Raw genomic sequence first — 24,560 nt, 5'->3', positions numbered from 1 at the left:
TGGATGTTGAGTCCTGCTGTACAGGAATACAATATACATGCCGGTTTTTGTTTGATCTTCCTTAAATCTGTCACTATCTGTCCATTAGTATCCTCCTGCATATCAGTTTGAGATTGGGACCGCTTCTGAGTTTGGAGGTTTGGGAGCACTTGTTTCATTTCATTTCATGTTGTTAGTGTCTTTAAAATTATCACAACTCTGAAATTTTCAGCCTCTTGATAAGTTCGGTGAACATCCCCTACTATTACAATCCCACATTACTATCACAGTGGCAGTAAGATGGTACAGGATGGTAATGGTGGTCACAATTCATTAAGGCCCTGTCCAAAATTATATTCTTAAAACTGACTTGGGGAAAGAACAATCCAGGGAGTAAACATTGAAGGGGTGGGGGCTGGGGGTTATTATTATATAGCTGTATATGCCTCATTTCCAAATTCAGAATGTGTCTGTCCTGTTTTCAGGATGGGGAGGTGTGTAGCCTCAAGAGAGTTTCACCAAAAATTGTGGGTCAACAAAAATCCACCCTACATTTCCATACACGAACAGAATATAAACACTCAGTCAACCAGAAGGAAAGGAGTATATATACTTTATTCCAAAATCTTCCCAATGTGTTTTGGAGGAAAACATCATTTTCAGAGGAATAGTATCAAAAGCACTGACACTGTTCTTAGTATTGGCTATGATAAAAATAATAATAATGGAGCATTAATTGTGCCAAAGCTGAGAGATGTGTAAGTGATAGACAGTCACTCGGTTCCTTCTTCATGTGAAGTACTGGTAATGGCGGCTGTTCCTCACCCAGGCACCAAAGGCCTGGCTGCGCAGTTCCTTCCATGCCTCTTGGTATGAAGCAGCAGCTTCTTTGTACTCCCAGTATGTCTGCAGTCCCTTGGCTCTAAAGAGAGCAAATGACACTTGGGATGGACTCCTCTGCTCTCTGGCTCAAGGCGTGGCTGGACAAACATTCAACCCTACCCTTTCGTAGCAGCCTTGGGGCCTTGCCAAAAGCTGCAACCATCTGTTTGCTAAAAGATGTTGCTGTATACAGGAGGAAAGCTCAGCAGCAGTTCTGCCTTCTGGGCTTGACTCCAGGGCGAGTGTTCATTGCCTTACAAAGAAACAAGGTGGACAATAGGCAAGAAAATGGTAAGTGAGCATCTGTCTACCCTAGACGAGTTCAAATCACCAGGACCGGATGGATTACACCCCAGGGTTCTGAAGGAACTAGCAGACGAGATCTCAGAACCACTGAACTATATCTTTCAGAGATCCTGGAGCACCGGGGAACTACCAGAGGACTGGAAAAGAGCTGATGTCGTTCCCATTTTCAAAAAAGGGGAAAAAAACAGATCCGGGAAATTACAGACCTATCAGCCTGACCTAAATACCAGGAAAGATTCTGGAAAAGATAATTAAGCAACGAATTAGCGAACACCTAGAAGCAAACAAAGTAATAGCTAAAAGCCAACATGGGTTTGTCAAAAACAGATGCCAGACTAATCTTATTGCATTCTTTGGCAAAGTGACAAAATTAGTGGACCAGAGGAATGCCGTCGATATAGTTTACTTGGACTTCAGTAAGGCATTTGATAAGGTAGACCATAACCTACTACTAGAAAAAGTAGAAGAATGTGGGTTGGACAGCATCACCACCAGATGGATTCGTAACAGGCTGACCAACCTCACTCAACGTGTAGTCCTCAATGGAACTGCAACTACAAGGAGGGAGGGATGCAGTGGAGTACTCCAAGGCTCTGTTTTGGGCCCAGTACTCTTCAACATCTTCATCAATGATTTGGATGAGGGAATAAATGGGGAACTCATCAAATTTGCAGATGACGCCAAGCTGGAGGAATAGCCAACACTCCAGAAGATAGGCTAAAGATACAGAAGGATCTTGACAAACTTGAACATTGGGTACTAACAAAATGAAATTCAATGGTGAAAAGAGTAAGGTTCTACATTTAGGCACAGGTACAGTATAGGAGGTACCTTGCTCAACAGTAGTAATTGTGAAAGGGATCTTGGAGTCCTAGTGGTCAACCATTTAAATATGAGCCAGCAGTGTGCAGCAGCTGCCAAAAAAGCCAACACAGTTCTAGGCTGCATCAACAGAAGGATAGAATCAAGATCATGTGAAGTGTTAATACCACTTTATAATTTTAATTAATTTTATTAAATTTATAGACCGCCCCCTCTCCCCAAAGGGACTTTATAATGCTTTGGTATGGCCACACGTGGAATACTGCATTCCGTTTTGGTCACCACGATGTAGAAAAGATGTGGAGACTCTAGAAAGAGTGCAGAGAAGAGCAACAAAGATGATTAGGGGACTGGAGACTAAAACATGAAGAACGGTTGCAGGAACTGGGTATGTCTAGTTTAATAGAAAGAAGGACTAGGGGAGACATGATAGCAGTCTTCCAATATCTCAGGGGTTGCCACAAAGAAGAGGGAGTCAAACTATTCTCCAAGGCACCTGAGGGTAGGAGAAGAAGCAATGGGTGGAAACTAATCAAGGACAGAAGCAATTTAGAACTGAGGAGAAACATCCTGACAGTGAGAACAATTAATCAGTGGAACAGCTTGCCTCCAGAAGTTGTGAATGCCCCAACACTGTAAGTCTTTAAGAAGATGTTGGATAACCATTTGTCTGAAATGGTATAGGATTTTCTGCCTAGGCAGGGGGTTGGACTAGAAGACCTCCAAGGTCCCTTCCAACTCTGCTATTTATTGTATTGTAATGACAGGCTCGGTTTCACAAAAGTTTGGGAAGAAAAGCAATCACCTCTCCACAAGGCCACGTAGGCTTTCCAAATACTTCCACATTTGGTTCTGGCAGAACTGGCCCTCTTGTGAGGCAATCACCCAGGTGAACATTTGCTAAACATATTAACCCTATAGAGCTTGCACAATAAGACCTTCAACTTTCCACCAGGGTTTAAGCTTCTTGTGAGATGAGTGGCTATATAAATTTGATATAGACAGACCGTTAGATAGACAAGTCTGCTACTATAATATCTGTTGTCCCTTAACCAGTCCCTGCCCATTAGCAACTCCGTGGCTGACACTCTGGGCTCTCTTGCAGAGGCATCTTCCAAGAAAGGCTCTAAAAAGATCTGGTCTTTGCTACCCCAAAGAAATGGCACCGATACCTAAGTTGCCTGAGCTATGCAGCAACATGTCAAACCTGGGGAGGCTGGGTTGAGCTGGTTGCCAAATGACTGGCCCGTCTTACGTGAATGCAAAGTTGTAAAGGCTTATGCCAGCAGAGGATCCTTCATAGGTCCTATACGGTTTGGCAAGCAGATATGTACCTGCAGGGCTATATATATTTCAGTATATTCTCCCTATCTGGTTCCCTCATGCAAGGTAGGAAAGAAGCGGAGAATCCAGGAAAGGACAAGAGAGGAGTATTTTTCTGGGATACCGTGCCCAACTTCCTATGAAATCCAGATGACACCTTCGCTTCAGGAATGCCTTGAGAATCAAAACTAATGTTTAGAATGCTGTTTAGCGGTTGGCATATGTTCACTCATCTCTTTATGATAATTTTGAAAAATATTTTTGAAAAAGGCAGGCATAGTGAAAAATATGAGTAGCACTTGACCAAAATTTCACAAGGAATGCACTATCACTCCGTCATACCCAGGATCAATCTCTTGTCATTCAGATAGATTTACTGCTCTAATCGGTAGATCTCGGGTGGCAAGAGACAGGAAAAGCCAGGCTGCTATGGGAATGAGGACTCCCAACAGCACTCCCAACAGGGAAGACTCAGTATAAAGAAGCTGATGTGCACATTCGGGTTCAAAACAGCAAACAAAGAGCATCAGAGCAAAACATGCAATGCATAGCAGTGGAAAACCAAAAACGGGATGCAATGAATAGGAGAGAAACAAACCCTGAAATGATCAGGATCTGAGAAGAGAGTAAGGTGATATTATAACAAGTCCTGGGAGAATTAAAAGTCTTACGTGAGAGTTTCAGGTAGGTCTTTCAGAGGAATGCTGGCCACCACCTCTAGAAAAGCATGGAAAAGTTCCACCTTGCAAATTCGAGACCTGTCATTAACAGCAGAGCAAGTTCCAGTCAGAAATACTTTCTGGCAAATTCCCATAGAAAAAGACCACAACAATAACTATTCCAATATTTGTGTTTCTCTGCAAGACGCCCAGCTACCAAGAGAATTGATATTGGGGAATCAAACTGGTGTAGCTGGCTGATTACAAGAGAATGCAGTATCTGAATGCTTTACTGAAAGATATTCATTTAATCACTGCTGATTTTATTTTTAACTGTTCCTAAACTTCATAGTTCATAATCCAATATCAGGTGCATCATACCAATATGCACCACATATACCTAACCCAAATTATTTTGGAGGGTATCGAAATGACACACACTGGTGATACTTGTGCTCAGTAACATCAAGTAACTAGACATTGTCCTGTTATTGAAGGCTGCATTTATGATACTGGCTGGTGGATAAATCTTGTATGCATCAAATCCAACTTCTGCTGTAACACTTTCAGTGTCAACTGTAGGTATTGCAGTGAGTATTGACTCACTGACCAATTGACTATGAGTCATCAAGGCAATATATTAACTGTTGGCAATCACGAAAACCCTCTCCAGAATGGCCACCTTTGGGACAAAATATCCCTTAGATGCTCACTCAAAGGCTGCATATGTTGATTAACAGATTTACAACCCTATAGTACTTACAAACTATACTCATTTTCTAAGCAGTAAAAATGCACTTCTCTACTATTCATGTATCAAAAAGCTTTCCTCCTAGTGATCAGATGGAGCTTCATCCTATAAAAACCACCCAAATTTGCTAACCTACCTAGTTCATCTTCCAGGTCAAACTCTGTCCTCTCAAAGCTGATTATTAGTCTCTGCCTTCTGTAAAGTTGCCAGTAAAAAACACGAAGTGCACAACGAAGGAATATAAACACTCTTCCTTTATCTCACTCCCAAATGACTTTAGACCTTACCACAAATGGTTTTACAGCTGCAAAGTTTAGAAAGGAATTCATACCACATGTGGTGTAGGTCAGGTGAATTTGTTCCTTATTAAATGCACATTTTTATTAATTGCTTTGTCATAAATAAACCCCACATGGGAGGAGGTAATTGCAATCTGTTATATGACTGTCCTAGGAATAAGTGATCACCATACAATCAGCATGGTTTATCCCCTCCTCCAGCAAAAGTCACTTGTAAGCTCATGCAAGTCTTTAAACTATTTGTTCCAAACTCTGCTTTTTCTCAATCAACCCAAAGATCCCCCATTTTGCCATCCGAATGGCTGGTTCTATCAAACTGCAACAAGGACACTTCCATCACTGTCTAGGCAGAGCTGAGGCAGACAGGAATTTGTTGGCAAGAAGAGACACATGACATGCCAAAGTAATAAGTCAGCATAGGCAACAGGAAATTAAAAATCCATCTGTTGTCAAGCAAATATTTAATAACTATAACTTGAATTCAAAATCACTAAATAAGGACAAAGAATACTAAGAGTGCATTTAGAGTTTCTTTGTTTAATCAATCAACTAATCTATATATTATATTGATGCAGACTTTCATGGCCAGCACCAATCACAAGTGTGTTACAAAGCAGACCAGTTTCACCTATGAATATTCCAGCCACAGTTGCTGGCAAAACTTCAGGACATCATCAGTAAGTGGACCACAGCCTAGTCAGAAGCTCATCATATTGCATCTAATTATCTCATACAGCAGTCTCATAAACTGTTCAGAATTTCACAATCTGAATTCTATCCCCTCTAAGGACATTTTGCAAAGGTGATGGCAGTTTTTCAATTCTTTCATAATAGGCAGAGGAAACAACTTCCCACATATGGACGCCATCTATTTTACATTCCCAGATCATCCACTTCCACCACCAGTTGAAAAATTCAGCCTTGTTCGCTCAGATGATTTAAGGGGCAAAACAGAAATGTAAGTTTTCATTTCATCTCCTTAACATACTTCTACTAATCCCATACACCATTAATTCCCCTAATGTGGGTTTTAGGGGCCAAAATGTGCTCCTAAATTTACCCCCAAATACTGGCTGTATTCACTCTGGTGACATTAAGAGTTCAAGTCATGCCCCTACAAAAATCGGAGGAAAAATCAGGAAGTCCCTGGCTGCCAAAACATTGCCCAGAGGTTATCCTCTAGAACAGTATAAGCAGCAGGGGCAAGAGAAAAGGAAGGCATTTTTAGAAACAAACCATTCTGCAATTTTCTAATATTAATTTCTGAAGCTCTCTTAAGTCCAATAGCATGGATTTTCAGGGCCATGCTTTAAAATCAGTTTTAAATGTCAAATACAGTGCTACCGCCCATAAGACCCTCAAGCAACTCTGCAAGAAACTAAACAATAAGCAAATATTAAGTGCCTCCCCCCCCAAAAAAAGAGAGATCCAGGATGAAGTATTGACAACCAGAGTACTCAAATCCTTTTTTTTGGAGGGGGGGGGGCAGTGATCTTCCAATCTCCACCCACCTGCTGCCGATACACATACACACCCCTACCCCTGTGAACTCCTCCACTCCACACAAAAAGTTCCAGGCAGAATCCCTAGATCCAGCAGGCACGTGTACCTGGATGTCAAGCTCCCAATCCTTTTCTTGGAGGTCCCTTGTCTAAAACCATGTGAAGTGACATCTAATGGATGATCTGGGACAGCACTCCAACTGATAGCTGGAAAATGGGGTGAGAGAGAAATTACGGTACTTTCAAAGAAACTGATGCTATCTCTATTCCTGCAAAACAATTCCTTCAGACTGACGACCACAATATGATTTTGCTTCTGCAGTTCAGGAAATCTCCTATTTCACCAGCTTTTCCAGAAGTCCCTTCCTGCAACTCTTACAGTGCCACCTACCGGAATTAACCGTTTCCACAAGATCTTTAGTAAAGTTTTCAAGCTACACCCCATCTCGGACAGTGTCCAAGGATCATCAGCTTCTTTCATAACTTTACATAAGATTCAGATTACCGTTTTCTTGGAAAGCAGGCTTAGAAGTAAAGTCACTCTCATAATTGGTAAGTACCATAAATACCAGGCTAAAAAGTAGATGCTATGAAGCTACTTTTATTAGAACCGCTACAGTAACAGATTTTGCAAGTCTCAATGTGCTTTACTTCCTCCCTCTTTTATCTTCATGAGAATTAAGGGGATGGCCTAAGAAGTTTTGTAAGCCATTTTCTTGGCCTGGGCTTAAGCTTTGTTTATCTGATTGTTGCCATGATAAGGACCTTCCTTCTATCTTTCAAGGTCTAGACTCACCACGCAATTCTATTCACTAGTGGTTTAAAATAACTGCTGATTTCCCAGAACTGACTGTGCCTTCACCTATGTGAGGGGTTGCCTATCTCCCCATCTGTTGTGATCAGACAGGCTTGGCATAATTTAGTTTCCTTCAATTCAACAATGCCATCTGCCAGGACTCTGAAAGTGCACCTTCTCTGCCATAGTACCTGCTCTCTGGAACAAAGTTCCCCCCAAATCCAGAATGTTCCCACCCTATTGGCATTTCAAAGGACTGTAAAGACTTGGTTCTTTGCCCAGGCCTTTGTCTAGGATGGGTAAGCCTTTTTGGAGGAGTGGGTGTATTTTGTTGCTTCCCGGTATTGCCATCTCTGCATCTCTGATGCAGTTCCCACAACACGCCAGCTCACCACAACCTATCTTAATAAGCAAGGATGTGAAAGGGCAAAAAAGAATTCTCACAAATTCACCCCCTTCATATTCCTTCCGTGATATTTACCTGCGCCACAGGACACTAACTTTCCTTGTCCTAGAACATGGCCAGATTCGGCTGCTTCACGACTATGGATGAAACCTAGCTGGGACTGTAGAATTTCCAACTCATGAACCTGGAAACCATCTGGCAAATGTGAGACTAGATGACACCTAGGAAGGAGGGGAAGAATAATGTCATATTTATTTATTTACCATACATTGGACTCGTTTATTGCCAATCTCGCCTTTCATTCAGCAATAACAAAAGGTTATCAATTTGGTGTAAAAAAGCAAACATATTCTGGCTACATCCCTTATATCAGTGTAAATGAATCCTCAGAATAGAGGAGATTTTGCATTCAGAGCTAATTTTTCAGAGAGACAGATCAAAGTTAGGCCAATTCATGAGTTTCACGCAGCAGTTTAAATTATGGCAATGGAAGTGCTGTAAAGCTGTAAACAAGAGCTGTGGGATTATTAAAGCCATTCTTGTTAAATCTTGGAAGCAGCACAAGATTTGGGAGAAGCAAAAAGTAAGAAAAAGAACCCCTCTCTGTCCCTCAGCAATTAATTTACCCCTGTTCTAACCAGCAATAGCCAAATAAAATATGAACAGGGTCTTAATTTGCTTAATATGAATTGCACATTTTTGCAATATAAAGACATCTCCAAATTCAGGATGCTTAGGACTTTTCCTTTTGTTGCTTCCTCACCAGAGTGAAGGGGAGGAAAAACCAGACTGTGCTAACAAGAAGCTAAACAGCTGCACTAAGCTTCATTCACTTTCTATCAGACTGCCCAAGAGGTAGGTTCTATATACACACTGGGAGAAAGTAAAAAAAATCTTGAAAAAATCATCCAGTGCAGTTACCAGGATGACCTATTTTTGAAAACAACCTCTCTCCAAATCCATTAAGATGTCAGTTACCCAGGACCTTGCTAGTATAAGAGTAAGCAGAAAATTTAGGCCTGAGTGCATATATCTTTTTTATCATGAATAATCTCCATAAACTCATGAGGCGGTTTAGTCTTCCAGGTAACTACATCTCTTGCCGTTACATCACAACTACTGCAATGCTGAGGATTTACAAAAGGAACAAGGTATCCCTTCGTGTTGCACTTGTGCATCGAGCAGAGGAACCGCAAAAGTGCTGTGCCGTCCCATCATGGTCGCCTAGTTATAACTCACTCACCTTGCCACAATGGCCCGGTGCAGAGTTTCCCGACTGTAGGGGCACTGACCGACCACCAGGGCTGGCAGGTAGATAGGCTGCTGAAGGAAATGCATTAGAAGTGCTCCTTGCCAGCCAAGAACATTCCAGCGTGCCAGTTTATCACTACAAGACATGGAGGCTGTCTGGGCTCCACGACCTGGTTTGATCCGTAGAAGCCCTATAGTATGATATTCAATGCCTGGCCTTCGGGAATCCGTTGTTTCTCCTTGGACACATTTGGCCCCCGTTCTATGCAGATCCACTATTTGGGTTCCTCTAAGATGATCAGCGGAGAACTCTGAATTATTGATAGAATTGCTATCATCCATTCTTGGTTTCTTGGGAGAGGAACCTGTGACTGTGTCTTCCATCCTTCTTTTAGAGCTCTCTTGTGCCCTGCAGTCATGGCTGCCCATTCTGGGTACTTTGCTTGGGCTCAGGAGCAAACAAGGCTGGGCATCCATTTCCATCATTGGGATAATGGAGCCATCCCCACCTACAAAAAAACAGGAGTGTGTACAACTTAAAGAATAGAAGAGACGTATTTTCAACATCAGAAAATGGTTATCTAATGATAAGCAATGGTGTCTTGGTAAGAGACCAACCTATGCAATTTCCTGAGAAACCTAAGCAATTTCCCTTCATTATTAAATTCCATGAAATAAAAGCACAGGGACAAAAATATCCTCTAGTACGGTAAATAGGAATATACTACCATGCTGCTTTTATTTATAATACAGTATTATAAATACAAAAAACAATTGAGTTGGAACCACCACTAACTTTCTATGAACAGATTTAACAGTCTTCTAGCCAGAGTATTTATAACAAGCCAAAATGATATATTATCTGCAAGCATCAGTGAAATTTTAGAAAGACAAAGTGAAGTGGATCTACCAGAAACTAGCTGTAGGGCTAGTTCTTGTTTGAATGATTCTATGATTTCAACCAAAGTATAATGTAATTGGAATAGTTTTGAGGGTTTAAATTGATTTGAATCTCTATGTCTTGACTTTTGCATATATTTATTCAACGATATATACAATTATCAAAGCAACAGCAATTTATTTACAACAGATCACAAAGAATCTTTGAGGCTCAGGGTTGAAGTGAGGGGTCCTTGGTGCTCTTTGATTTTGTTTTCTTGAAGAAGTTTCATTACCCAAACTAGGTAACATCATCAGTGAACTAGTTTGGGTAATGAAATGTCTACAAGAAAACAACTAAACTCAGAGGGCATCAAGTACCCCTAATCTACAACAGATTAAAAACACATCAGCCAATAATTTTGTAACTTAAAAAAAAAATTTAGTCTTTCCACAGAGAGAATGTAAAGGCATTTCGCATTTTGTGATCTTGAGAAGTTTTTGAGGTGACTTATCAAAGTAAGCTACTGATCCAAATAACTTTCATGATCTCTCCAGGAGTCCACTGTGTTGTCCCATTAAGAAACTGAGTATTTCCACTACCTAAACTTTAACTCCCTTTTTCCACCACAACATATACTCAAATAAAATGCAGCAGTAGTAAGTCGCCTACCAAGGAGTCAATTAAAGAAAGAGAAGCAATTCTCCCAAATATAAGAAAGTCTATGAAATTATTCCAATAATACCTACAAGGTGTGCGACTGGTGAAAAAAACAAAGCTGATAAGCGGTTTGAGAAGCCATTTCCCTTTTTCGGTTCCAGGGGTGAAAATGTTAGGCTCCTGACCTACAGCAGCTAGCCAAAGTTGATGAATAAGATACCTGATGGGCAAGAGCATAGAATCCTTAGAAGGCACAGAATAATCACCATTCCTAAAACACGGGAGAGAAATATGGTCCCAAACTTTGTTAAATAATTATGAAAACTTGTTTTTTGCTGCTGAAAAGAAAAAGACAAGTAAACTAATTAATGAAAAATACAAGGGAGGGGGCTCTTTCGGCCAGAAAGAATTGACACTACAATTTGGTAACTGCCAAGAATAACTTAGGACAATTATTGTAGCTGGGGGCATTATTTACATTTATTTACATCTACAATCCACCTTTCCTAAAAACACCCTGCAATAAATATCACTTTTAGAAAACCAATGCAGGTATTCCTTGAACGGTCATTTAGTGAATGTTCAAAGTTACAACATCCCCGCCAAAAGTACTTACGACCTGGTCCCAAAGTCACCTATCTTGCAGCACCACAGTAGTTGTTCGCCCTTACGAATGACCGTAGAGATGCTACAACATGCTCCTTTGACAGCCTGAGAGCCCCCACCTGCCTCCTGCATGACCTTGGGTGCCAGAGCCTTTGTCCATCCAAACGGAGAAGCCCCAGGCCGGTCTCTCCCCTTCCCTTCCAAGCCCTGCCCCTCTCCCTTGCCGGATGCACTCTGAGGCCTTTTCCAAATCATAAGAGGCACTCCTAATCAAACCTGCTTTCCAGCTCCATCGCGTTTCTCCCTGCAGCTCAAGACCCTCTTCTTTCACTGGAAAAATGTAAAAGCTGTATTGCAAAAGGATGAAATAAGCAGGGTAAACAAAGAAGAATCCTCCGAAGTCATCATTTTCCCCAGTGCAGAGCTGGAGAGACCATGCAATTCCACGAGACAACTTCAGGGAATGATCAAGTCTGTTGACTAGAAACTTCCTCCTTGGGGCTAAAAAGAAAAGGAAGACCAGCATTTCCAACTTTCTGCAAGTCATTCTTGGAAGTTGCCTCGTGGAGTTGCATGGTCTCTCCTGCTCTGCATTAGGGAAAGCGACGACGTCAGAGGATTCTTCTTTGGTTTCCCTGCACGTTTCTTCCTTTTGCGATGCAGCTTTTCCATTTCTCCAGCGAAAGCTGAGGGTCTTGAGCTGCGGGGTAAAATGTGATGAAGCTGGAAAGCAGGTTTGATTAGGAGCCTCTCTTGCTATTTGAAAAAGGCCTCAGAATGCGTTTGGCAAGTGAGGGGCGCCACACTATGTTCTCCATCTCCACGGTAGTGCAATTGCTGAAATCCGGGCAGTTCAGTACTCCAGCAAGTGGCAGGGCAGGGCTGCGCCCACTTGTGAGAAAAGCTGGGGCTTGGCAGGAAAGGGGAGAGGATGGCCAGGTGCTTCTTTGCCTGTCTGGACAAGGGCTCTGGCCTCCAAGGCCACGCAGGAGATGACTGTGGGCAGTATGGGGCTCTCAGACATGATGATGTCAAAGGTGAGCGATCGATGACAGGGTGGGGAGGAAAGCCCAAGCAGCTTGGGACCTCAAGGGGTGGGAAGAGCCTGGGCCTTCTCAGTGAGTGGGGAGGAGGCCTCTGTTGGCCAGAGGCAGTGGTCTTATCCCTCTCATGGTCTTCCCCTTTCCTGAGGTGACCGGACTGTGCATTTGATTAACAAATTCATTGGCAAGTGGAGGGGTGGGGCTTGTTCATTTAACTTGTTCCAATTATCAAATCCTCAAGTTATGAATGTAATTGGCATGCTCCATTACATTCATAACGTGAGGATTGCCTATAAAGCATCAACAAGAAAATCAATCTCCCTTCAAAAGAAAGTAGGAAAAAATAAGTGTTGCTGTGATGTACAAGTGTTGGGTTAGGACCAAGGAGGGCCACATTCAAGCCTATCCTCAGACTTTGAGCCAGATGCTCTTTCTCGGCTTAACTACAGGGTAGTTTGGTTTTTGGCCCAGACAGACAGACAGACCTTAACCAGAATCCAAAATGTTAGCATGATTGCCAGAAGCTGGGAGAAAACAGGTTTAGCTCAGGATCTAATCTCTGCAGGAACAAGAGGCCTTCACACAGATAGCCAGATTGAAACCCCTTGGAGTATAAGAAGTGGGCTTAGTCTAGGAATGGAAAGGCAGCTGGGCTCTTTCAGATGACGCCCGGCTGCTCTTCCAGGCAGCTCCCTTAGGAATCAACCAGACTTCTTCCCAAACGGCTTTTCAGGCAGCCTCAGTTCTCTCGCACCTACCTATGGAAGCTTCTCTTGGCCACCACCTCCGCGTGACTGTCGTTGAGGACGTCCCCTGTAAAGCAGCAGCGCGGCCGGGTCAGAAGGCGCCGGAGGAGCCGCGCGTCCCTCGCGTCCCACCGAGCCCCGCTTACCCGTCTCCCTCATCTCGGACTGGCCGATGCATTTCGTGCCGGTCCCCATGGCCACGACTTCCTTCACGGCTGAGGGGAGAAAGGCAGGTCACGCGACGGGGGAAGAGCAGGGCCCCTCAGGCCGGGCACCCGCCCCGTCCCGCCCTCCCCCTCAACTCCCTGCCGGGGGCCTCACCGGGAAGCGCCCCGCCACCTTCCGCTCGCTCCGCCCGCACCACCGCCGCCAGCTCAGTCCACTCGCGCGTGCCGCGGCCCGGCTTCCCCTGCTTCGGCAGCCGCGCTTCATAATGGCGGTAGCAGAGGGCCGCCACTTGATCGGCGTCCCACATGGCCCAGGCCGGAAGGAGGGCGGACCGGACCGGTTCCGGCGGGAACAATAGACGAAATAAAGGTTCCCCCAAAGCAAGAACACGGCATCGTCCCGGCGCCCGGAGGAGGCGGGACCCGACCCTGGTTTTCGGTCGTCTGGCGGGGTTGGCGTCGGCCCGATCCCCCGCCGAGCGAGCTGCTTAAAGCCAGGCGTCGTCGTCAGGGAGCGGCTAGTCAAGGCTGGGAGCGTGGCGAGTTCAGTGCTCGTTTCAGCCATGTTGGGAGTATAGTTTTCCCTCTACTCTTCGATGTTTTGCTTTTATTCTTTTGGAAAGATCTTTAAAGAAAATTATTGAAAGAAGTAAGTCCAATTGTTCTATATGACAATCCTTCCGCTCTTTGAAAACTTTATCTTGCTTGCTTGCCACCCATCTTGCCCAGTGGCCACTCTGGGCAATTTACAAACATCTTGCTTGTCTTTTCCTGATTGTCGAACATGCCCAAATCCTTTTAATTCTTCTTAAAGGGCCGATTTACAGACTCTTCACTATCTTGGTGAGCCTTCTTCAGAACCTGCTTCATTTTGAATTGTGGTACCCATAACTGGATATGGTATTCCAAATGGAGAATGGCCAGGGCAGAGCACAATGGACTTATTTGTTTACATTTCGTATTTCTAAATTGCCCATCTCTCTCAAAGAGGGTTTCTGTCTACTTCCTGAAAATTTGGAGACTGCTGGCAGCATATCTCAAAATATCGTTTCCCTTTTTAGGAAGTTTGTCACACTGTTCAATTATGTTTAATATTGGTCAACGAGGACACTGATCTTTCACAAGCACTGCTGCCAAGCCAAATCTCATTCCCACTCAAGTCAAGTATCTTGCATTAAACAATTACTTGAAGATTGATGGACTGGGAACTAATTGCTAGAAGTGAAATGCAGAATGATGTAAACAGAACAATGAAAACAAACTCTTTAGCTTTGCTTCATGGGCTAGGCTACTGCAGGCTGTAATATAATGAAAGCAATTTCTGAATACAGCGTTACCTGGTTCTATCAGAATGGAATAAATTTGAGTAGCTTTTTTTATGGAAAGAATCAAAGAAGCTGTAGTTGCTTCCTTTGGTTCTGTTAGCTTATCAACACTGAAATGTACTGGCTAGTAAAAGATGGAGAATGAAACTGCAACATATAATCACTGGTATCCTAATTTTTTACATTCGGTGGAATTAAAATGGTGTTGGGACTGAACTCAAGTTGATGGTCAAGCAGGAACTGGGTTGACAGTCCCTACAACCCTCTCAGTTTGGCTGCAAAGACAACACGAAGTCCATCACTGGTAGATTTAAATCTCAAGAATCACATAAGAATCTGATGGACAAAGAAATGGCCCAATGCGAGCTAGTGGCCACAATGAGGAGCCTACTATCAAAATAAAATTAAAGACTTCATTTATTCATGGCTGGAGAAAAAAAAGTGGCCCAGGCCTGTTGAAATCTAGAAACGACTTTCCTTGTCCTCCATGCTTCTTGTACAAGCTGCTGTGTCACACTGAAGTCCCCTCACTAGAATCTGCCAATGGATCCTTCTTCTTGTCTTCAGGCTTCATGGCAGGAAACAGCAGCACTTCCTGCAAAAAAAGGGGATTTCTGGTCATTCAGTAGAGCTCCTCATCAGAAATCTCCAGAGCCACATTAGCATTGTTTCGACCTAAGCTCTTTTAAGAAAGGTCTATGGAGATTCTCAGTCATCCGGGTTATGGTTGTCCCAAAGCTGCTTTTTCAAGAGGCAAATGGACTTTGTTTTTCTTTGAAGATGTTTAGCTTCTCATCCAAGAAGCTTCTTCAGCTCTGAAGAATTTCCTCCATTCTCCACATCCAGTCAGAGCTCAAGAAACAAAATGTCTTCAAAGAAAAACGAAGTTCAGTTGCCTCTTGAAAAAGCACCTTTGGGACAACCATGACCTGGATGACTGAGAATCTCCATAGATATTTAGCTATGCACTTTGGGATGAACACCCTTTGAATGGTACAGGAGTATGAACGGATTTCCAGAAAAATTACAGGAACCATTTACACTTGTTTGAGATACAGACAATGCAGATTCGTCCACAACAGCCTACGCCTATGTTCAACAGTGAAGGGACACAGGGCAGAAAACATCCTACAGAAAGCACAGCTCCACAACATAGTCCCTTCAGCAGTTCCAAGAAGGTTCCATACCCATTTGCACCAAGGTGACAGACAAACCACCAAGTGGGCTCAACAACTCTCTAAAAGAATGCAAATGACCAGCTGTCCACAAAGAATATAAATCCTTCCATTTTCCCCCGTCAGAGCTGAAGAAACTTCTTGGATGAGAAGTGAAATGTCTTTTTAAAAACATTTTTTAAAGAAACGTTACGCTTTCCATTAAAATCACATATTTTCACATTCCCAAGTATGTTTTCAGCTCAATAATTCTCATGTGCATTGTGCATTAAAGCACAAGAATGATTCCTCTCCCTTTTATATGAATGCAGTAGCAAATCTAAAATTGATGCCTTAGAATGTAGGAAGCAGCCCATCCTCCACCCACATAGGAATAGACAGAAAGGAGCCATCTATGGAGTGCTTACCTTAATATTGTTTGAATCAGTCAGGAACATGGTAAGACGGTCAATGCCCATGCCCCAACCAGCTGTGGGAGGGAGCCCATACTCCAGAGCCATGCAGAAGTTCTCATCGATAAACATTGCCTCATCATCACCAGCAGCTTTTGCCTGGGTTGGAAATGAACATGAAGACAAGAATCATCTACAGAGCCAGTCAGGGCAACTGGGGCTTGGGGCGAAGGAGTTAGGATTATATAACAATTATTATAATTATATATTGTTATATAACAACTAAAATAAAAACATTTTCCATTTCTACTTCCAACAATTGGATTCTAACTTGATACTTCTAAATAAAAAGCACTCACCACTCCTCAAACCAATCGGTCTCCAACTGCCTCTTTCATCCTGGTTTCTGCTTAGATTTGCAGCACCTTCTAACAGGAGATGGAACCAATGGCCAGGAAAGTCTTTGCACAATGACTCTTAGGGCAGCAGTTGCCTACTTTCTTGGATCAGACAGCATTGTCTATATTCACTCATGCTGCCATCTCACAGATGGACTAATCCTGTAACCATGCTCGTTGGTGCTCCCTCCCCATTCTGTAGCAATGTTGCCCTCATATATCTGAACTGCGTCCTCCCTGATGGACTTTTGTAGGGCTGCAAAACTTTGGGACGGTCCCTGATAGAAAGTGCATTTCATATTGACTGTTTTTCTCCTCGGTTTTTTTGCGAGCAGTTCAGAGACAGTTTGGAAGGAAGATGTACTGAAGTCTTAAAAACAAACAAAATTCCCACTTGAAGAAATGTCTCTGCTAGCTGCAATACTGACCTAACCACAGATCAGTTTCACGATCCAGTAACTTCCATCCCCATACCAGGGGTTTCCACAATTTAACAGAGATCCAGCTCTCAGCATTTTCTTCCCCCATTACATATAGTCCTCAACTTATGACTAGTTAGACTAGTTACTTAGTGATGTTTGAAGTTATGACAAATTCCCACAAAGATACTTCAACCCAGTTCTGGCAAGTCCAGTCCAGGCCTACACCCTCACTCACCTTAGCTTGATCTTCAAAAAGTTGCCGTTGCCGAAACGGATCATTCAGTTCTGTGTAGGCATTGCAGATTTCCTTCTTCATCACAAAGAGCTCAAACCGTTCAGTCAATCCTGGTCGAAAACGGTGCCTGAATAAACACCAGAGGAGAAGACTGAAGACCACACAGAGAAGTAATTCTTCTGCAACCAGGTGATTCCAGATCAGTTGGTCTGCATCATTCCCTCTATTTCATGAGATGGGACAAGAGATTTGAACGTCTGCTTACATCTTTAGCCCTAGAATCATCTGGCTTTTTTTGCACATATCAAATTTATCAGAGGCTAGAAACATCCCATAAGACAAAACATTTCTACCTTCTGCAATTGTACCCAATTGTTTCCAAATGTGTCAAAAAGTCTGTCTATTTTATATAAAGTGTGAGAGGTGTAGGTTATATGCATGCACATCCATACTTACATAACCACAGCATTTTTGCTTACCATTTGGCTAGAGGACTCATGATCTGTGGGTGATCACAAATGAATGTGGGATTGATACAGGTGATTTCTAAATATTCTCCAACCAGCTGAAAAATGAGCAATGGGAAAAGGCAAAACAGCTTCAGATAACTGTTTGGGAATAATCCCTCCCTGTCCAAAACTGTATGACATGGTTAAGTTCTTTTCAGGTTCACATAGCTGTACCACAGCAAAGCCTCGGGACCATAGTTTTACAGCATCTACCAAGACCACTGAACACATGGAGTATCTTTTTTCTTAAGACTATTGTGATATGAAGCACATTGTTTATAATCCTCTTGGTTTACAATTTAAACTGGATATTTTATTGTTATTGCAGAATAGGTATTCCTATAATTACAGATGATACAATAACAATTACTATGGATGTTGTTTTAATTGCGAAGCATTCATTACTATAAACATTTTTTCTTTTTATTGGCAGGATCTTTGTAAGCCATAATGAAATTATGGTACATTAATAGTTAAGGCACCAGGCTAGAAAATAGGAGATTGTGAGTTCAAGTCCAGTGTTAGCCACGAAAGCCAGCTGGCTGACTTCGGGTCAGTCGCTTTCTCTCAGCCCAACCCACCTCATAAGATTGTTGTTGTGGGGAAAATAGGGAGGAGGAAGCTGTGTTGGATATGGTCGCTGCCGTAAGTTATTTGTAAAAATAATAAGGGCATGGTAAAAATAAATAAATAAATACATAACTCAATAATTTATTAAAGAAGTAAGCAAGCCTTAACAAAGGACTCATTCCTCTGTCATTGCCAAAATGTCACCTATCCCAAGGAAAGCTTTATTTGACCATTTCTCACAGGCCCGTAAGAGACATAACACTTTGAATTAGCATCTCTCTTAAGAAAGATTTTGGGAAACCCAAATAAGAATCGGGAGAAAGAGCTTACCTTATCTAGGAGCCTGGCTGTTGTCCGAGGGGATGGGCATTCAACACCTCGCTCTTCACAGATAGCATCAAAAAATGAACGAGACTCTGCATGCATAATGTGAAATCAGACATGACACTACTGCACGAGTCCCTCCTCTAGCTTGGGCTGTAATTACTCATGCTTTCCCCATCCCTAGAAGTAGTAGGAGTAAACCAAAAGACCCCATAGTGCCCACTCTAACACTGCCCAGTCAAATTAAACCAAACAATTGATCTGCCTTGGAAGAAAACTTAGAATGCAAGTTATGAGGATCTCTTTAAATTAAAGGAGATAAAATGTCTTCCACTCTCACCTTCTGTCTCAAATTGATCTGCCGCAGGCAGTCTCACTCCCAGTGTTTTCTCCAATTCATCCACCATATTGATTTTCCGGAATGGTGGTGTGAAATCTATTTCATAAGCCTGGCCTTCTGGACCTTCAGGATGGTAAGTCACCTTGTATCCACCACTGATATGTTTCACCATTCCTATAAGAGAAGACTGTTTTGGTCTGGCTAATTTAAATTTTCCAAATGGATTTTTGAATGACCTCCTGAGCATTTTAAAAATAAGAACACTTGTCACCAACCTGAAATCATTTGTTCTGTGATCTCCATCAGATCGTGGTAATCCGCATACGCCATATAAAATTCACAAGTAGTGAATTCTGGGTTGTGGGTTAAATCAATTCCTTCATTCCTGAATTGACGTCCAATTTCATAGACCCTGTCCATTCCACCAACCACCAGCATCTGGAATATAGCAGTTAACAAGCCTTTTCAATATGAGAAGACAAATCCATAGGGTCACAAATTGCTTCCAGGAGCAACATGGGCCTGTTTGATAGTATCTCTCCCATTTTAAACATCTGAAAGAATCTGCTCCCCATCCTTCATTTCAGACACCAGCCAGAATCTTTTGATTTTGTACCATAGAAATGAACAGTAGTCAACCAACCTCTATCTGGCGAAGCTGAGGGAAAACAGAAACCAGAATTTTTTACAAGGTGGAGAAAAAATATTGGGTTTACTTAGCAGAGCTTGAATTTTGCCATGCATAAACTCACAAATAGGATAACATTTGTTCCAACCACATATTGCTATGGGTAGGATCCACAAAAACATGGATGGTTTCATTGCCGCGTACTGTTTTTAAGTTTTTCAGCAGTTTTTGCCCTAATCATTTTGAGTATGCTTTGACTCCCCTTCTTCTATGTCCTGTCTAAGCAAGTACATTGGGATGACCTGGAACAGACATTAATTGATATGTTACATCATCTCAAGTGCAGATTTAACTATTTGTGGGATTTTTAATGCTAAACTTAGCCCAGATTTGGAAATACTGAAATGAAATACTTTTTTTTAAATAGAGGTGCTTTCCCCTCTATGTTATGTGCAATGTAGTAAGATACAGAACACGCACAAACTGGAACTACTTAAAAGACAGTCTTCTTAATTACATTTTTATTATCCAAGTTTTTATTTTTATTATAAGCTGTTTCAGCCATCGATTCTATCCTCAAAAACTGTAAGGTTGGTTGGATTAGGAAAGAGCATGTAGTTCAAAGTAATCCTGTGATTTTCCAGACTGGTTAAATTCAACCCAGACTTTCCCATTTCTAACTCAATTTCCAAATCATTAAATCACACAATATATTTTACTATCTTGTATTTAACCCAGCTACTTTCTATAGTTAAGTTTTGATAAAGCTGCCCACATATTGAACTAGATTCCAAAGCATATAGAAATATACATATCTTCTGCATTAGGGGCCCTATGACACAAAGGGCATGTCACAAAAAAGTACATAAGCATATCTGGGCCACTGCTTGCCTGATTTAACTATTCACCTTATGGTAGAGCTCTGGTGCTATTCTTAGGTACAGGTTCATGTCCAACTCATTGTGGTGGGTGATGAAAGGCTTGGCCACTGCCCCACCAGGTATGATATTCATCATGGGTGTTTCAATCTAGTTGGGGAACAAAAACAAACAGAAAATATTGTCTCTACATTTATAAAGAACCTTGGAGAAACTGATTTTGAAGACAAACAAGATGACAAAAACTAATGGGAAAACATTCCTAATCCAGTCTACTAAAGAATTCAAATTCTAGGCAAGCAGAGAAGCAGTGATAAAAAGTCTGCAATAAAAACATAATCTAACAAAGACTTTTATTAATGACGAAAATGAGATCAGGCACTGAGGTAGTAGTGTATGCTGAGGTACATAAAATTAGTTCCAAATGATTAATTACTTTACTAAAAAGATCTAACTTTAAATGATTACTTTACCTAAAAAGATCTAACATAACATGACTGAAACACAAGCCTTAAGATTCTCTGCTTAAAGAACTTTGTCAAATTAGAATTGAGTGTGTATTTTAGTCACCGCTACTTTGCTATTCAAAACATTCAGTCTTGCATTTTTGCATAAATTCCATTTATGAATTTATGCAATATGAGATCAGCTCTGAGCTGTCAGTTATGCCAGGTTTCCTATGTACATTGCTTTAGCATTATAGAGTGATCTGTCTCCAAGCCCAACGAGGTGTTAAAGGAAGGCACCTAACCCCATGGCACTTCATCCAGGTACTCAACAGCCAAATGAAACTATCAAGGGAAGTTATTCAGAGATATTCAAAGAAGTGTCCTCTATCAGGAAAGCTATATGCTGTCTCTCGGGCATAGAGGTTAACAATTTTCCATTGCTACTACTGATGTTTGCAGGGAGGCATTTAGTTCCAATACCAGGCATGCCTTCTTTTCTCTGCTTCTGTAAATTATCATTTTGCAGCCACCATTGCCTCTACCTCTAGTTTAAAAAGGCTTTTTCCTGGGCATGCAGCAAACACAGTATCTTCTGAACCAAGCAGTGGCACCATCGTCAACAAGCGGTGAAGATCACTTTCCCAACCACAACCTCTTTTACAACATCTCTGCCTGGCCTCTTATAAATGTATTTTTATTCTAGCAATTTATATGTATTGGGGTCTTTGCTCTAAAATTTAAGCTTAACAATACAAGGCAAATTGCTATAAAACATTGCTCTTTGAGATATCTGCAAGCAATTACTACACAGAATTTTAAGATATAAAAACAAACACCCACCTCCAAGAAGCCCAATTCATCTAGGAAGTTTCGAAGATATGTTATAATTTTTGCTCGAATTATGAATTTTTGCCTTACAAACTCATTAAGAATTAAATCCAGGTATCTCTGCCTAAATCTGGTTTCCTAAAAATAAATTAAAATGAAGATAATAAAATACCATAAGGAGGCACTCTTGGAGGCTATCAAGCAAATTGCCAAGAATGCAGCAGCATGTCTGATACCTTGTCTTTGAGCCCAAAATGAAGATGAGGGAGCATATGTAGGCACGGTGACAGCAGAACAATTTCATAAGGAATAATACTCAGTTCCCCTTTCTTGGTCTTTCCAGGATTCCCCTGGACCCCAATGATATCTCCACGGCGAAGCTTGTTGTTAATGCATATATATTCTTGTTCAGATTTGTAGTTTCTGAAAGAATTTTTAAAATTCAGTAAACAACATTTCTAGCTAAATATTTTCAGCCTTATCAATGAAGTATTCATAATCCATTTTATTCTATACTGCAGGGGGGAAACTTCTATAAAGATTATCCCCCCCCCCCGCCGCCAAATTGATTCTCCAAGAGTGAAAAAATATTTACAAAGCAAGCATAGCAAAGAAATTGAATTTGAATTTCAATCTCAGACTTAGTAACAAATCTGAATTTTGTTCTGTAAATTTACCTCCTAAAATACAACTATTTTAATGAGGTACTAAGTGCTGATTGCCATGCCATAAGGGCTTGTTTAGACACCTGCTAGATCAAGCCAAGTGATCATCTAGTGCAGCATTCTATATCACACAATCCAATGGATTTGGGAAACTCACACGCTTGGAGAGCAGGACAATATTCCTCTTCTAGAATTGCTTTGCAACAATTGACATTTAAGATATACTGCCTGGAATTCCAGAGGTATCAATGATTAAGGTAAGTAAAAGTCAGGTAGACATCTTGTGTAATATCTTGGCCTTTATCTCCCCTGTGCCACAAGTATATTGAGTTGCCTGCTTAGTTTTATTAAATACACTGGAATATTGCTGAACATAAAGCTGAACATTAAGATATTCTGACTGTTAAAAAATGGAAATCAGCACAATATTCAAGATGCTAAGAGCTCAAAATCTTATCAAAATGTTTGATAGGCTCTTAAAATAAGGGGGGGTTCAACTCACAATCCTTCTTAAATTGTTAAAATAGCATGCACAAACATCAGAATATGTTCAAGAAGTATACACGATTAACTCTACTTTAATCCTCTTCTGGAAAGAAAGTACATATTTGGGGCACCATTACTTAGTGCAATCTTGGACCACTTATCAGACCATGGTTTTATTTTCATATTCTTTCTACCTTTCCTCAAAAGGCTTGGGGAGAGGGAGGTGATTAAGGCACTGTTGTCTCCTGGCAACTTCCTGGACAAGTACCTTCAGTTTTCTTGGCAAAATTTTCAGAAGTGGCTTGCTACTGCCTTCGTCCTAGGACTGAGAGTGTAAATTCCCCAAGGTCACCTAGCTGGCTTTGTGCCAAAGGTGAGACAACAACTCAGTCTCCCAACTTCTAGCCTGGTGCCTTAATCTCTACATCCAACTGGCTCTCATTCTCAAATATACACACCAAAGTAAAACTAAAACATACGATCAGGAAAAAAAGAAATGAATGCTTACCTGGAGTTTGCCATCACTTGTAATTTAACTCCCTCCCCACGAAGATCATAAAAGATCAATTTTCCTCCAGAGGCACGTTTTGCATGGACCCGACCTCCAAAAACAAAAACAAAAAGTTGTCATATGATCACAAAAAAAGCACACCATCATAAACAATTAGCAAGTCAGGAACAAGAGCAACAAAAACAGCAAACTATTCCCTGCATTCTTCATCAAAGGCCAATCAGGCAAGGTGAGCTAGAAACATACCCCTAATGGCTATCTCAATTATCACCACATTTCGTCCATTCCAAAAGAGCCTTAACAGAACATGACATCTTCTGGGTTTTCATCAGAAAACAGACTAATGGCTCCCCTCCCCTCTTTTGTTACTACTTTGAAGCAGAAAGTTATGTCAAATCTCAACTATAGCATCATCTGGGGGTGGGGGTGGGGGGAAGGAAACAAGATTTGCCTTGGAAACTGCCTTCTTCCCAGTATCCCGTGAGTCTTTACCTGCCACTCTCACCGTGACGTTGGTTAGGTGATCCCCTGCTTGCAGAAAGCTATACTTCTCTATAAAGTCTGTCAGGGAGAGATCCACGTGAAATTTATGCGGGTAGGGATCCTCGCAAGTATCCTTCAGGTGCTGAATGGCCTGACTACGGATCTTGTAGTATTGCTGTCAAGACAACGAGGGAAGGATTGTGAGGGACGAAGAGGCGCAAGGACAGAAAAAAGATCTCGCAAGCAGAAGCTCCCGCCCTCCACGCGCCCCGCCGGACTCGCTTCCAGCCGCTAGAAACCAGCCACTGGGCCGGCGCCACGCGCGAGCCAGGCCGACCACGCTGGAGGCTCGGCTGTCCCGTTGCCGCCAGCCGCCGGCTCCCCGCCCGCTCACGTTGGGGTCAAGGTCCTCCTCCTCCTCGGCGCCTGCGGCGTCGGCCCGACGCGACAAGACCTTCTCGCCCTGCTCCTGCTGCTTCGCCTCCTTCTCAGCCGCCTTCTTCTCGGCCTTCAGGCGCCGCTTCAGTTCGCTGGGAGGAAAGCCGGGGACTTAGTGGCGCCGCGCCGCCGCGCCGCCGCGCCGCCGCCCCTTCCGCTGTTCAGCCACCCACCTCGGCTGTCTGCGGCCGCCGCTCAAGAGCCGCCGAGCCCAAGCCGGGCGGCCCCCCGACAGCAGCCGCCCCAGGACCAGCATGGGCGGCCGGCGGAGCGACACTCACTTCTTGCTAAGGCGAGGCTCGCCCTCGCTCGGCGTGGAGAGGCTCGGCGCCGCCGCCATCTTTGCCGGCCGGAAGTGCGCGAGGGACTTCCGCCCAGCGAGGAGAGGGCGGGCAGAAGGAGCCGGGGTGGGGGCGGCCGCTCACT

General features: G+C 42.5%; 2 protein-coding genes across 6 annotated transcripts; both read right to left on the bottom strand.

The window, feature by feature from the left end:
• Positions 1-576: 576 nt before the first annotated feature.
• On the bottom strand, positions 577-13,946 carry ADAT1 (adenosine deaminase tRNA specific 1). Of its 4 annotated transcripts, XR_014176230.1 has the most exons (10): positions 13,233-13,935; positions 13,058-13,126; positions 12,924-12,978; positions 10,606-10,736; positions 8,969-9,485; positions 7,801-7,946; positions 6,631-6,730; positions 3,984-4,070; positions 3,324-3,486; positions 781-901 (listed from the first exon to the last, which is right to left on the bottom strand). XR_014176230.1 is itself a non-coding variant. In XM_081963183.1 (9 exons), exons 1-9 carry the CDS (start codon positions 13,384-13,386, stop codon positions 769-771), a joined length of 1,392 nt encoding a protein of 463 aa, XP_081819309.1. In that variant the 5' UTR covers positions 13,387-13,925; the 3' UTR covers positions 577-768. The 4 variants fall into 4 exon arrangements, 3 of the variants coding, with proteins under 3 accessions (XP_081819309.1, XP_081819310.1, XP_081819311.1); XM_081963183.1 differs by lacking the exon at positions 3,324-3,486 and having other exon boundaries at positions 577-901; positions 13,233-13,925; XM_081963184.1 differs by lacking the exons at positions 3,324-3,486; positions 3,984-4,070 and having other exon boundaries at positions 577-901.
• An 856-nt stretch (positions 13,947-14,802) lies between these two features.
• Positions 14,803-24,559, bottom strand: KARS1 (lysyl-tRNA synthetase 1). Of its 2 annotated transcripts, none has more exons than XM_081963182.1 (14): positions 24,416-24,559; positions 24,091-24,226; positions 23,706-23,871; positions 23,211-23,304; positions 21,788-21,974; positions 21,564-21,689; positions 20,305-20,424; positions 19,044-19,206; positions 18,769-18,942; positions 18,435-18,520; positions 17,505-17,590; positions 17,026-17,152; positions 15,986-16,129; positions 14,803-14,998 (listed from the first exon to the last, which is right to left on the bottom strand). In XM_081963182.1, exons 1-14 carry the CDS (start codon positions 24,472-24,474, stop codon positions 14,915-14,917), a joined length of 1,752 nt encoding a protein of 583 aa, XP_081819308.1. In that variant the 5' UTR covers positions 24,475-24,559; the 3' UTR covers positions 14,803-14,914. The 2 variants fall into 2 exon arrangements, with proteins under 2 accessions (XP_081819308.1, XP_081819307.1); XM_081963181.1 differs by having other exon boundaries at positions 24,308-24,449.
• Between the last annotated feature and the right edge of the window lies 1 nt (position 24,560).

This window comes from Natrix helvetica, assembly GCF_964273705.1.
Source record: "Natrix helvetica genome assembly, chromosome: 10".
NCBI classification, from domain to species: Eukaryota; Metazoa; Chordata; class Lepidosauria; order Squamata; family Natricidae; genus Natrix; species Natrix helvetica.
The sequence above is the reverse complement of the archived record's forward strand: the minus strand, read 5'-3'. Positions and strand labels throughout refer to the sequence as shown.

What these genes read in the sequence shown, in the direction of transcription:
- ADAT1 (XM_081963183.1), bottom strand. Translation starts at nt 13,386, where the DNA reads ATGTGGGACGCCGATCAAGTGGCGGCCCTCTGCTACCGCCATTATGAA. An exon ending in GCCAAGAGAAGCTTCCATAG is followed by an intron (nt 10,737 to 12,923) that starts GTAGGTGCGAGA and finishes CTTGCCCATCAG; the next exon opens with GTATCTTATTCATCAACTTT. An exon ending in GTTAGTGTCCTGTGGCGCAG is followed by an intron (nt 6,731 to 7,800) that starts GTAAATATCACG and finishes CCCATTTTCCAG; the next exon opens with CTATCAGTTGGAGTGCTGTC.
- KARS1 (XM_081963181.1), bottom strand. Translation starts at nt 24,390, where the DNA reads ATGCTGGTCCTGGGGCGGCTGCTGTCGGGGGGCCGCCCGGCTTGGGCT. An exon ending in AGATCAATTTGAGACAGAAG is followed by an intron (nt 18,521 to 18,768) that starts GTGAGAGTGGAA and finishes TTATGCATGCAG; the next exon opens with AGTCTCGTTCATTTTTTGAT. An exon ending in CAGCCAGGCTCCTAGATAAG is followed by an intron (nt 17,591 to 18,434) that starts GTAAGCTCTTTC and finishes CTCATTTTTCAG; the next exon opens with CTGGTTGGAGAATATTTAGA.